The sequence below is a fragment of the Penicillium verrucosum genome (genome assembly GCF_028828655.1).
Source record: "Penicillium verrucosum strain IBT 35672 chromosome Unknown utg000003l_segment0_segment0, whole genome shotgun sequence".
Lineage (NCBI taxonomy): Eukaryota > Fungi > Ascomycota > Eurotiomycetes > Eurotiales > Aspergillaceae > Penicillium > Penicillium verrucosum.
The window spans coordinates 314,924-327,789 of NW_026643212.1; the positions used below are offsets into that span (position 1 = coordinate 314,924).

The 12,866-nt window shown below is 44.0% G+C and overlaps 5 protein-coding genes across 5 annotated transcripts; 3 read left to right on the top strand and 2 right to left on the bottom strand.

Annotated features, from left to right (window-relative positions):
* Positions 1-72: 72 nt before the first annotated feature.
* On the bottom strand, positions 73-891 carry N7516_007922 (uncharacterized protein; the record flags this gene model as incomplete). Its single annotated transcript, XM_057220642.1, has 2 exons — positions 73-675; positions 883-891. The coding sequence occupies 2 exons, from the start codon at positions 889-891 to the stop codon at positions 73-75; spliced, it is 612 nt and encodes a 203-aa protein (XP_057070914.1).
* Positions 892-1,401: 510 nt separating this feature from the next.
* Positions 1,402-2,691, top strand: N7516_007923 (uncharacterized protein; the record flags this gene model as incomplete). The annotated part of the gene is made up of 5 exons (XM_057220643.1): positions 1,402-1,668; positions 1,737-1,917; positions 1,978-2,150; positions 2,209-2,308; positions 2,369-2,691. The coding sequence occupies 5 exons, from the start codon at positions 1,402-1,404 to the stop codon at positions 2,689-2,691; spliced, it is 1,044 nt and encodes a 347-aa protein (XP_057070915.1).
* A 113-nt stretch (positions 2,692-2,804) lies between these two features.
* On the bottom strand, positions 2,805-3,981 carry N7516_007924 (zinc-dependent alcohol dehydrogenase; the record flags this gene model as incomplete). Its single annotated transcript, XM_057220644.1, has 3 exons — positions 2,805-2,986; positions 3,044-3,771; positions 3,836-3,981. 3 exons carry the CDS (start codon positions 3,979-3,981, stop codon positions 2,805-2,807), a joined length of 1,056 nt encoding a protein of 351 aa, XP_057070916.1.
* A 724-nt stretch (positions 3,982-4,705) lies between these two features.
* N7516_007925 (uncharacterized protein) lies at positions 4,706-4,936 on the top strand (the record flags this gene model as incomplete). The annotated part of the gene is made up of 1 exon (XM_057220645.1): positions 4,706-4,936. One exon carries the CDS (start codon positions 4,706-4,708, stop codon positions 4,934-4,936), a length of 231 nt encoding a protein of 76 aa, XP_057070917.1.
* A 1,153-nt stretch (positions 4,937-6,089) lies between these two features.
* Positions 6,090-7,883, top strand: N7516_007926 (uncharacterized protein; the record flags this gene model as incomplete). The annotated part of the gene is made up of 1 exon (XM_057220646.1): positions 6,090-7,883. One exon carries the CDS (start codon positions 6,090-6,092, stop codon positions 7,881-7,883), a length of 1,794 nt encoding a protein of 597 aa, XP_057070918.1.
* Between the last annotated feature and the right edge of the window lie 4,983 nt (positions 7,884-12,866).

The following is a 12,866-nucleotide window of genomic DNA, read 5'->3' on the forward strand; positions in this document are numbered from 1 at the left end:
TGTAAAATACGCTCCTTCCAGCCCCGGCCCAACATTCCAATCCAAATAAATCGCCGAGAAACTTCCATTACCCTATTTACCTACCACCGGATCACCGGTGGCCTGTTTAACCGCCTCCTCCACATCCAACTTCTCATCCAGTTCCAACTTACGTCGTCTAACAGCCTCCCTTTCAGCAACCTCTCCCTCCACCTCCGGCGGACTCCTCCCAACCCTATCACCAAGAATTCGATGATGCTCAACCCTCTTCGCCCCCAAATCCGCCGCCAGATCATCCGCTTCCCCAAAACCAGGATGACCAGGCCCACCCGCACTCCCAACCGGACCAGCATGCGCACCAGCCTGCGCACGCTGCAAACCCATCCCCTTCTGCTGAACCGTATCCGCAATATACCCCTCAGCAGGCTGCAGTTCTACGCCGTATTCCAGATCGACGTCGGGTGCATTGTGTAGTTTTTCTTCGTGTTGTTGATGTTGTGCGCTCAGACGCGCGCGTTCTTCATCGCTGGATGGTTTTGACGCCGCTGTGCGCTTAATTATCCCGATTGGGTCGCCGTGGTGTCGGACCGGTTCGGTGGTTGCTCGTTGTTCTTGTGGCGTGTGTGTTACGGGATTTGAGGGTTGGGCGTAGGCGGCTTGTTTGGGGGTTGGGAGGGTTGGTCTTTGGATTGGGAGCTGGTTTGCATGGTGAAAATGTGATGTGATGGAATAGATTTTATATATTTCAAGCTCCTTGCACTATACTGGGGGAATGGAATATGTTCAAAAGATGTTTTGTGACTCCAACGGGCTGAAGAAAGTGACAGCTATGTACCCACTTGTGACGTCAGGGTATTGACCAATGAGAACAGAGTGCAAGTACAACAATAAATACCAAGGTACCTCCCACATGTCCCTCGGGTGTTAGTTACTTAGTTAACTAGTTAGTTACTTCCAAGATCTACAATGTTGCCCTTTTAGTTAGGTAGACTCTATGGAAGATCCTCTCTGTGCAATAACAAACTACTCTTAATTCATCCTAACTCAACAAATGTGACCCATCGAGGCTACCAAGTCCACTTTTGGAGTCAACGACAAACCCCCTATTCCGCAGAGATCGTCGGGTTGACCCAAACTGCCGGGACTCCTAAAAGCTCTTTGAGGTCAACAACAATAACCCATCCCGTCTATCCCCGCTCTAGTGGCACTAACTCCCAGTCCACCAACTAATCAAACCGACCAACAGGGCCCGGGAATATGTCACCCAACCCACTCAATTCCGCCTAACCCAGTTCAACGTCCGAGGGTGAATTAGGGGAACTTTATTCGACTCCACAGTCTGACCACTCGCTTACTCAATGGTTCTTCTCCCTGTTTTTCACCCCGGGGTGAAACAGAAACACACCCATCGATATATCCTCCATGGCTTCACAAACCTACTATCTACCTCGCGGTTCGCGGATCCTGGTGACTGGCGCCAATGGCTTCATTGGAAGTAATGTTGTCCATAGCCTGCTTGAACTAGGGTTCCGGGTGCGCGGAACCGTCCGCTCGGCCAAACCATGGCTCGATGAGATGTTCCGGGATAAGTTTGGGCGGGACTCATATGAGTCTGTTGTTCTGGCTAACTTTGAGGATTTGGATGCTCTGGTTGGGGTTATGGATGGTGTATCTGGGGTGGCGCATGTGGTATGTGTTTGCTGGTGGAAATGGGATGACAGTATAAGACTCCGTGCTAACGAAACTTGGATATATAGGCATCAGATGTCACCTTCAGCTCGAATCCAGAAGAGGTTGTGCCGTGGGTATTGAGAGCTACTCATAATGTACTCGAGGCTGCATCGAGACATCGTGATATCCGACGGGTTGTCATGACCTCTTCTGCGGTCGCGGCGTTGTTTCCAGAGCCGAATAAGCAGGGTATTGTTGTTCGAGAGGGTGAGAGACCAGTTCCCAGAGAAAGGAGGAGAAGCATGTCTTGGCTGATACTGTACTTAGATACCTGGAATGACGAGGCTATCAAACAAGCATATAATCCAGATGCTCCAGAGAAGTTGAAGGGTATGTTTGTCTATGCTGCCTCCAAAGCCGAGGGAGAGAAGGCAGCCTGGAAATGGATGGAGAAGAACAAACCGGGCTTCCAATTCAATACTGTGTTGCCGTATTTTACCGTGAGTTTTATAATTCGATGGCCTGACATTCAAAAGGTATGATATTGACTCGGAAAAGCTCGGGAGAATCCTGCACGAAGAAATCCCCGGCTCGACATCGGGCTGGGTCTCCGGCCTACCCAAGGGAGATACACGTATTTTTGACTCATTTGCGCCGCGTAAGTGCACACCCATTGATGTTAGATTGGTGCTTGCTCATAACTGACATACAAACCCAGAATACTTCTGCGATGTTATCGACATCGCGCGTCTCCACGTAGCGGGCCTGCTCGACGCAAATACGGTGTCTCGGCGACTCTTCGGATTTGCTGCTCCAGTGAACCTCACTGATCTGATCTCAGTTGTTCGAAAGCTCCGACCTAATAATACTCTGATTCCTGAACCTCCAGTTGACGATGGACATGATCTGAGTGAAGTTATCCCCGCCAAGGAAGCGGAAAGGCTTTTACGGGAATTCTGTGGGCGGGAAGGGTGGACGTCGTTGGAGGAGAGCATTGCACAGGGACTTGAGGTATCTCGGAAGAGGTTGTCTTCGTTATAGCGTTTCATTGTTCATCCGACAGACTTCGTTAATCTCGCATATTCATACCATCATTTCATCACATGTCTGAGCAATAACATTTGGTTAGAATTGTAGTACGGAATGTCAAATTACTATGGTAATGTGACCACTGCTCTTCCCGTAATACCATCCTCCCTCAGTTTCTCGATCAAAGTCGGCACAGCCGAGAAATCAAAAACTTCAATCGATGGCGATATCGTACCAGCAGCTGCCGCTCGCAGTAAGTCGGCTAATTGAGCTTCGGTGCCCACAGACGACCCTATAAAGGTGAGACCTATGATTCTGAGGATTAGTATATGATTTTGACTATAAGACCACACCCTCATCTTACCTCTTGCTGTGCAAAGCGTAGCCGAAAGGGGAATATCCAAGTCATTCGGCGGCAAGCCAACATTCACAACAAAACCCATATTCCTCACCAGGTTAGGTGCCATCTTCAACGCTTCCTTCGTACCCGGCACGACGATGATCGCATGCGCGCCCTCTCCAGTGAACTCCCGCACTCGAGCAATAACATCTTCAGTCTTGTAATCAAAGAAAACCTCCGCGCCCGACTCCAAGCTCAACGCTCTCTTATCATCCCCACTATCAACAGCAATAACCCGCAACCCTTTCATCCTCGAGGCAATCTGCACACCAATGTGACCCAGCCCACCACCAGACCCAGAGATAACAACAAAGTCTCCAGCCAACAGCTCATTATCCAGTTTCGCCAAAGCGCCGACCATCGTAAGTCCAGCGCATAGTAACGGCGCCGCAACTTCATCAGCAACACCCTCAGGGATGAGTGTCAGGAATCGCGCATCGGCAATAACATATTGCTGCAATGTTCCCGGCACATGGCGACTTGTATTGAGCTGTTGTGCACAATTGTGCGGGAAACCTCGTTTGCACACTGAGCATTTGTTGCATGCGCTGTAGAGCCATTTGATGCCGACTCGTTCGCCGAGGAGGGATTCTGAGACTTGGGGTCCGGCTTTTACTACGGTTCCCACTCCTTCGTGGCCGATGATGGAGTTGTATGCGCCCCAGGCTAACACGGCGCGGAGTTCTGAGCGGCTTTTTTTTTTTGGTACGTATTGGGTTAGCATTTTTGGAAGGTTGAATTCATTTATGTACTTACCATAGACCGGTGCAGGTTAATTTGATGAGAACTTCATTTTGTCCCGGACTTGCAACGGGTATGTCATTGTGGAGAGTAATTGTTGCATTTTCTCCTGGGTTTTGCACCACGGCGGCTTGTTGGAGAGTTGGTGTGGGATTTGCCATTGATGCGAGTGGTTGCTTAGTGTTAAGGAGCGTTCAATCCGATGTGGTCAATACTCCTAATCGTTTATTACACTTACACTGCTCTTTTTCCTTATTCCATGAAAGCAGCAATGTATAGGCCTGGTTTGTAATGCATTTTGGTCGAGTAGAGAGTGATGTTCGGTTTGCCGAGGTAATTGGTTCTCTTCGGTCAGGATATCGGCAAGTAGGTTGGCGGCTACTTTGTGAGATTATTCCCATTCCTGTCAAAGCGATAATATAATCATTCTCAATTACAATGTGCAAAAGGTCTTCGATCAGCTTGATTGTCTTCGAACGCCGTTCATTTATTGGATGTTTTGAATTGTATCTCTTTTGTGATGCATACTAGTTCGTCGAGTTATATATTTTGTCAACGCTTGGTGCTGTATGCCAGTTAACAGCCATCTCCCTCAAGGAAAATTGGACATCGATACCTGTCTGCAGTAGCTCTCGAAACGGAAAATCTTCCGAGATACTAAATACCCCGAGGTATTAAATACCGCGAGCCAACCCTTGTCCTCCTTTACAACTAGAATATGAGGACCTGTGGGATTGACGCCGGAACATTTTTGGTAATACCCAAAATTCTCATGAGGTGGCCGAAATTTCGGAATTCCGTTGTGGACCGCTAGAGCTGAGTCTCAAGGAACAGAGCAGGAAAAAGAAGAAGAAGAAGGGAAAGAAAAGAAAGCCTGGTAAGAATATGACTGCTCCTGAGTTCATTTCGACAAATGAAGAGCCTGCTTCTAAAGAACTGCTGTCGAAGAACACCCTGTCGAAGAGCCCGCTGCTGAAGAAGCTGTTGCCGACGAATACCCTGCTGAAGAGCCCGTTGCTGAAGAGCCCGCTACTGAAAAAGCTGTTGCCGGAGGTGGTTTCGCTGATTTACCAGTTCACAATTGCTTACGTATTCAAGTGTCTGCGAAGCATTTGATGTTTGCCTCCCCGGTTTTTAAAAAGCTACTGACTGGAGGTTGGAAAGAAAGCATAACTTGCCTTTAAAAAGGCTCAGTTGAGGTCACTGCAGAAAGCTGGGATATTGAAGCACTCATGATACTACTCCGGGCTTATAAGCTGACCCTGGAGATGCTCGCAAAAATTGCTGTCATGGCAGACTACTATGAATGCAGGGAGGCTTTGTATTTTCTAACGGATGTGTGGATCAAGAATGTGAAAGAGAAGATTCCTACGACGGTTTCTCGGGATTTGATTTTATGGCTATGGATTGCCTGGTTTTTTCGACTCCCTTCCTAATTCAGATTATCGACTTCTATTGCCATGTCATAGAGCAACGGCCGGATTTGTAGTTTGGGACTTCCGATCCTAGACAATGTCATAGGTGAGGATAGAGATCTTTAGATGGCTGATGACTTAAGACTCTTAGAACTCCGACTACGATAATCTATTTGTTGCTCTATGTGAGAACTGCTACATAGAGGCGGCCAGCAGAATGCGAAAAGGAGTCCAATACAATTAGCGACTACGAATAACTAAATTTCCGGTGCAAAATTCAAACGACATACTTAACGTAGGAAGCTCGTGGGCTTTATGCCGACACCACGCAAACCCCGAGCTCCAGGTTAATTATGTCCAGGACACGTATGGTTCCTGTTAGCGCTGAGGTATTCTACGTGGTGAACTCAGCACCTACCAGACGGGTGAGGATGCTAGCTGCAGGAAGGGCACAATCACCAGGATTCTGCCTAACCTATGGCTTTAATGGTATCAAATGACAGCCTAGAATGCGATCTGCAAGTGCAAGTCCTATAGGCAGCTGAAATTATCACTTCACAAACAGCATCGTTCTTGGCATCACATGCAGGGTTCCCTTCATCCCTTCATCTCTTCCTTCTTCCCCAATCTCCCATTCGGCAAAGGAGGGTCATACAGGGATATTCCAAGGTTCTACAGTCTGCGAAGTAGACAAACAATTACACACAAGGTAAGACCAGATTATGCAAGTATGTATTGTCCAAACCCGTGCGGGGTAATACATAGGACGTGTGCTCATTTAAATACCTTGATGGACTCGATCTAAATCTCATTCACCTTGGCTATCACCATATCACCAACCAAGCAAAGCAACAATGGGTTCTATTTGGATCGCAGACATACCTCGCCCGGAGTTGACAGACGTTAAGAAGAGCGGGCCATTCATCACGAATGTGGAGCATTTGTCTTCTTATAATTGGATTGAATCTTCCAGCCCCACCATTGCTGTCCCCGGCTGCCCCCCTCTTTGGTCTCCACCCCAAACCCCCAGAAAAGTGGCCAAAGACTCCGGGCTCATTTACATTGCTCAAAACGCGTTTCGCCATCCTGAAAGTCCGCTAGAACCACTTTTTCGTTCGCTGTACACTGAAAAACCTTCATACAACATACATCAAGTTGACTTGATAACTGATCGAAACAACATCCGCAAACTTCTGTCGTTCGTCAATCCAAATCTCTCTAGAAATGGACTGGAGCCTTTTACCATTGAAATTGAGGCCACAAGCAATACAGCAATTTTTTGTCGGGCAGAAACCGAAACACATACATTCATCGGGCCACACGAATTCAGAGGCTACGGTCACGAGTTTGAGAAAGTTTTCACAACAACTCAAGTATCTGGCAGCACTGGACATCATCGGATTATCTCCTATAACTTGGGCGATTTGAAATTCGTAGTCCGCTACGAGACTGACGCTTATGTTGATGTGGATTCGGAAAATGAGAGTTTTCTGAACATGATGGAAAATCTGTCTCTTACGCGACCCGAGTCTTACTCTCGTCTTGCCACCGAGTCCAAATTAGTGGTTCAGAAAAAAGGAAAACAGGTCCCAATCAATTCAACTCTTGAGATCAAAACGCGCGTATCCCACAAGCCTTTCAACATCCAAGACGTTCTTCCACAGCTATGGGTATCGCAAACGCCCAATCTTGTCCGTGCCTACCACAATGGTGGCACATTCGGACTGCCGGAAGTCAAAGACGTCACTAGTGAGATTGATGAATGGGAAAGAAACCATGCTAGTGACATTTGGAGATTGGTTGTATTGGTCAAGGGAATCATGAGAGTGGTGAGAGAGAATGGTGGGAATGCTGTCGTAAAATATGACGGTCGAAGTGACAGCCTTGCGGTTTTCAAGAGAGAAGGGAGCAGGATGTTACCCGATGATCTTTATTTGAGACTCGGCGATGAAACGCGAACCACTGAAGAGGTTGAATCAAAATGTCGCAAAACAACACTCAAAATTGGGAATACTTTTCACAATGTTGACATCTCAACGATACCATATTTATCAGCCTTCATCAGATTTCAACGTCTTTCCCAGCCGCAAAAAACCAGTTTCGTTCACGGCGATATTTGTTTGTTTGACGTTGCTCTCAGGGGCTTGGAATCAGGCTATCGGCAATGTTTCCGCTCTTTGCGAGGTGATATCCCTCAGTATCACACTCTCTGTGACACATATGATTTCCTCGGGATTGACGTACTCGCCGGACAGTCAATTGATAATATCTTTGCAGATTTGAGGGCCTGCAAAACTGATTATGAACTCGAGTATAAACGTTATCGTGCCGTAAGGGGCGATAAGTCTCGAGCACGGGACGCGGCATTCCGACTTCTATTTCTGATAATATATGGTGAATTCAGCGATGAAAACAAAGATCGTGCCAAGGTTTACAACGCCGTGCTATTCGTTGTCTCTCACCCAGGAACCTTTAAACAGAGTACGAGAATTGCAGTGCGGTCGGTTTTTGAGGAGCGCTTTGTCGTGTCCACGAAGCAACGAAGCCAATTGGATCGTTGGAATAGGGAGAATACCACCACTTCGTCAGGCGACGAGAACACAACCGAGTATGAATCTGATGAGCCATATTTTTCTGACGAGTCTTAGGCCAACAAAATTTGGGAGAACAGTTTCTTTGGCTAGGTTGCTAGATATCTCTGGAAGCCGTAGTAGCGTATTTAGGATTTAGCGGGTGTCAAGCCTACAAAGCGGGAGGTCAAATGAACCTTCGAGTATGGATTCATCTGCAGAGTTCTCTCCTTTTTTACCGACATTAGTAGTTTTCGAATTCATTTATACCTTCACTCTCGTGCGCATGTCAGACCGAATTCTAGACTGGTAATTGTGTCTTAAAATACAGTAGGAAGACACCACAGGGTGTATTTTGCCCGCAAGTGCTACCTGGTTTGCCCCTCCATCCATAGTAGGAGGCAGGCTGCCTCTACAATCACCCACATGTCTAGGAGATGTCATTATGTAAGCCCAGGCGAAACGACTTGGTTGCTAGACTTCAACAATCATATTATTCGTCGACGAACTATGTAACGTGAAACAATTGGCGTCTCTGTCTCCAGAGTTCAGGGTAATGCCCAGTCAGAAGAGTTTGATCGCTTTGGACTATCTCAAGACTTATTTAGGCCTGGGTTCATCGGACTAGAAGAGAAGTGGTACGAAGAGCCAATTCATATGACGTGTCGCTTTCTGTGTTGCCTGTGCTCTTCAGCAGGGCCCTACTGTGACTGATTCCCTCTCAAGAGGATTTCCCTATAAGCTAAGCCCCCTCGAAAGAAGTTTCTTATTTTCTGCCTTTCAAGCGACCCTTACTCTTGAGATGAGCTGCCTAAACTTTATCTGTTGTCAGTGTTCTTTCATGTTGCCACTTCCGGTATACGCTACAAGCTTTATCATAAACACAGAAAAAAGGTTTCAACCTAGTACCACTCCTATTAGATTTCTCTTGGGGCGTCATACATCTCATCGGCAGTACGCTCTTATTTCAAGCCACGTAGGTCTATCCAACATCTGAGAGGAGTATCTCATGCGACACAATTTTCAGTGTCGCGCTCATTGACCCACCCGCAGTGTGTCCCTACTCTCCAGTGCGTCCCTAATCCCCAGTGTGTCCCTACGCAAGTCACGTTCTCTTTGCAAGTTCCTGGAAAGACTTGAACTATACCTAGCCCTAGTTGCTCCTAGTATTTAGATTTTTATTCCTAGATTCCTAAGAATCCTAATGCTATACAAAATGCTTGCAATAAAAAGAAGGGAAGAGTGACCGATCAATGGTATCCGACCATTGTGGTGATATTTGCCCCTTTCTCGAGAAGAGATAGCAAGCAAAGAACTGCTCAGAGAGTTAAGATGTTGATAAACATTTTTTTTAATATCTAGAACAAAGCGACTTAATTCTAAATGTCTAGCAACGTTTATTCTGCCAACAATGTGTTTTCTGCGTAGGTGAATACAGTAGGAGGTAAAATATCAAGATGGGTAAATTAGGTATCTATTTGATTTGGGTGGTACGGCTGAGCCAGGATGAATGCTACTTGATGGTCACTACGATCAGTTGACCCAGAAGCTAGCAAGATCCTGCTTAAACGAAACAGGAATGGACACGGAGACGAACAGGATGATGTGATAAGCAGATATGCTTCCCCACGTGCGGCGTACCACGGTTTTCATACCATTGCTTATTCTCTTCCTTTACTAAATTGACTTAAACACATCTTCTCCCCATACCATACGACGGGCCAGCCCTACTCCAAGGTGGAGAAAGGAGTAACCGCGAGCTAATCATAAATTAAAAAAGCTTTGCTTCCAGAATCAAGAAACCGGCTAATGTTCATATTCCTTTCGGAGCCCTACCTACGAGTAGTCGTGAACGACTTAGGAATCTACCGTGAACTCTTGAATATGGAAAGTCCCCTTTGAAACCACAAGTCATCGTGTTTTACCCTCAGGACCTATATAATTCCCAATCTATTGAGATAATGGCTGTTTCAAGTCGCAGACCGAGAATATGGCAAACAAAATGTTGATTGCAAAGGTTCTGGTCTGGTGCAAGTTCCGCTTTGGTCGTAAAACTTCATGCATGTTGTTCCGGTATATCTTTATCGACCCGCTTCAGACCCTGGTCTGTTACTAGCATTAGGGATGGATAGTAGGATTTCTTGATAGGTCAGTCGTCTTTGTTCAGAGGTAGTATAGTTGGAGACATACTAATTGCGAGCCAAGGAAAGCCCAAAATCCTAAGGCATCCGCTAATAAGATAAATACTTTGCCGGTTTCCCGAAGGCGTATGCCTATACAGACATCAGCGTTGCACATCTTGCTGTATTCGGATGCTTTTTTCATTAGGCTTGATTTACGACGACCTTGCTTTTAGCGTATGGCCTTTTTGATAGATTTAGATCGATTAGAATGGGTAGGAGGTGCGGAAGCTATGTTAAGAGATCCGTTAAAGCGCCACTATTGGGAATAGCCGAAGAAAATCAGAGCACTAAATAGATTAAGTAGCTCTTAGGTATTCTTAAAAGCTTCGAATAGGTACAGTAGTAAAGTGTTGAAAATTAGTGTCGTTCTGTAGAGACCGTGGTCTCTAGAGTTCATGGCCCGCGAAGACCTGAAACTGTCACTGGTGAGTTTAATGACACGGCCATATTGATGCCTGCCGCACTAAAAATGGTTGGTATGTCTAAAGGTCGAGGAACCGGTCAATATTATCATAGTAAAGCATTAAGCTGAGGCCTTGTTATACTTGAATTTCGTTTTTAATAGCTAGCCGATGTATTTATATTGGATAAATCGGTCAACTGCATGGTTAGAGCAGCATTTCTTGATTTCTAAAAAAAATCAATTCATTTTGTGTTTATTAGTTTCAAAATTGACATACTACTTCAAGTTCAGGAGGTAGAGATTTGATGATTCTTTTCTTTTGTACTTCGGATTTCTGAGCCAACTAATTGTTACTCACCAACCGCAAGTTTGCTCTTACCATTTGACCATCCTATTTTCACCATTCATCGGCTAGTCCGTGATGTTTCATTTAATCTACGATTATCATGAAAGGCATCGTTGAAGATACAAATTTGGCCAACTCTTAACTATCCAATTTGATCAACGTTGCAAACGCCCGTATAAATCCCATGAAAGGAAAATTTAACCAGGTGCCCCAATATAATAAATATCTTTACAATTTTAAAATAGAAAAGCTTTGTCGTTAAGAAAAGAGCTAGATAATGCGTACTGTCCATAGAATGTCCGTCTATTCGAGCTTCAATTTCGTAGGGGAGCAGGACTACGAACATTCACCAATTTAAATGGCGACGAAAATATACCGATCTAACCCGGAATTAAACGATAAAATCGTAGGGACATAGAATCACCATTAACGCGAGTACAACATAATCTCCGATGTGAGGAAAACTAGCGGGCGGTGAAATTATAACCGAACGTTCACAAAACCAGGGCATCTTAGAGAGGGCGTGTAAAAGTGGTGTATAGTGATAGAAATCTGACGTATTGAAATGTATGGACCTTAGGGCTGATATAGAGAACTCTACATTTTCTATATAATAGAAACTGCTGTTTCTGTGCTGTTTCTATACGGTTTATAACTAAGCTAGATTATATAATCTATATCATCCTATGTATGCAATCTTGCAATTTGACACACCCCCCCAGCTCTTAAAGCCTATATTTTCCTAGCTTTTAAGAGCTGCCAATTCCTAAAGCTTGCATTTTCCTGGCTTTAAGAACTACTAATTCCTTTATTTCTTTACTTCTTTTCCATTTCTTCTAGATAAATCAGATACCTAATTTCTCTCATCCTAATCATCTCTCGGAAGAGATACTGCTTCTATCTTAGAAGCGCCTTTATAAGTCTATCTATAGGCATCGCTATAGTTAGAACCTAGTCTACATTGACTCTACCTATACTAACTTCCTACTTCATCTAGGATCGATTAATATCTATATACCGTAGCTTCGTATATATCATCGATCCTTCCTTCGTTAATAGATCGACTATCTACTAATTATCGTATATAATAAATAAGGGATGATCTAGTTAGAAGCCTAGTACTTTAAGGACTCGACGCTACTATTAGATAGTTTTTCCGGCTTCTACTAGAGTAAGAAGCTCTACCTTAGTTATCGACGTCGTTACTATCTTCTATTTAGATACTTTCTAATCGATTAGACCGCCGTATAACTTATAAATATAACCTTCCGAACTCTTCCTATCTTTATTATCTCCGAACGAAGTATCGCTTATAAATTTAATTGATTTTATAGCGAACTAGAGACCCTTTAATTCTTCTAAACTAAGGTTTTTATTTAGTAAAGAAGACGTCTTTTAGTCTAATTCTTATCGATCTTATCGACCTTAATTTAATTATTCTCTAATACTATATTTAATAGCCTAGAACCTAGTTTTATAGAGATATTAAATCACTCGGTCGATAGTATTAATATACTTCGGACTAGGATTCGTTAGAAATTTAGCTAGTTTAGCTATAGCTTTTACTATATCTAGCCGGGAGATAGTAGTAGTATATTAAGTAGATCTAACCTTAGCCTAGAAACTATAAATCTAGCTCGGTAATACTACTCTATCGTATAGAAGAAGGGGTTTAGTAGCTAAAGGAGATCCTACTTTCCTAGTAGTAATTAAGCTATACTTAGTTACTATATTTTTAATATAACTATCTTAGTATAGCTAGAGTTTTATCTAATCTCTATCTCTAATAATACGGATATTTAAGAACTAGTTTACTTCTAGTTCTTATAATTCCTATTACTTCTTAATATCGTTATTTAGCTTAGCTACCTACTTAATATAGTAAAGATCTAGATAATTTATAATAATAATATCGTCTATATAGAAGAAGATAATAATACTATTCTTAATAAAGATATACGGATCTTCCGGTACTAGGGTAAGACCTAGCTTTACTAGTATTCTTATTACTTCTTACTACTATAATCTTAGTAATATTTATAAGCTATAGAGAGCTCTATAGAGTAGCTAGTATTAACCTTATACTTCGAATCCTTACGGATATTTAGTATAAACCTTACTTTAGAGTA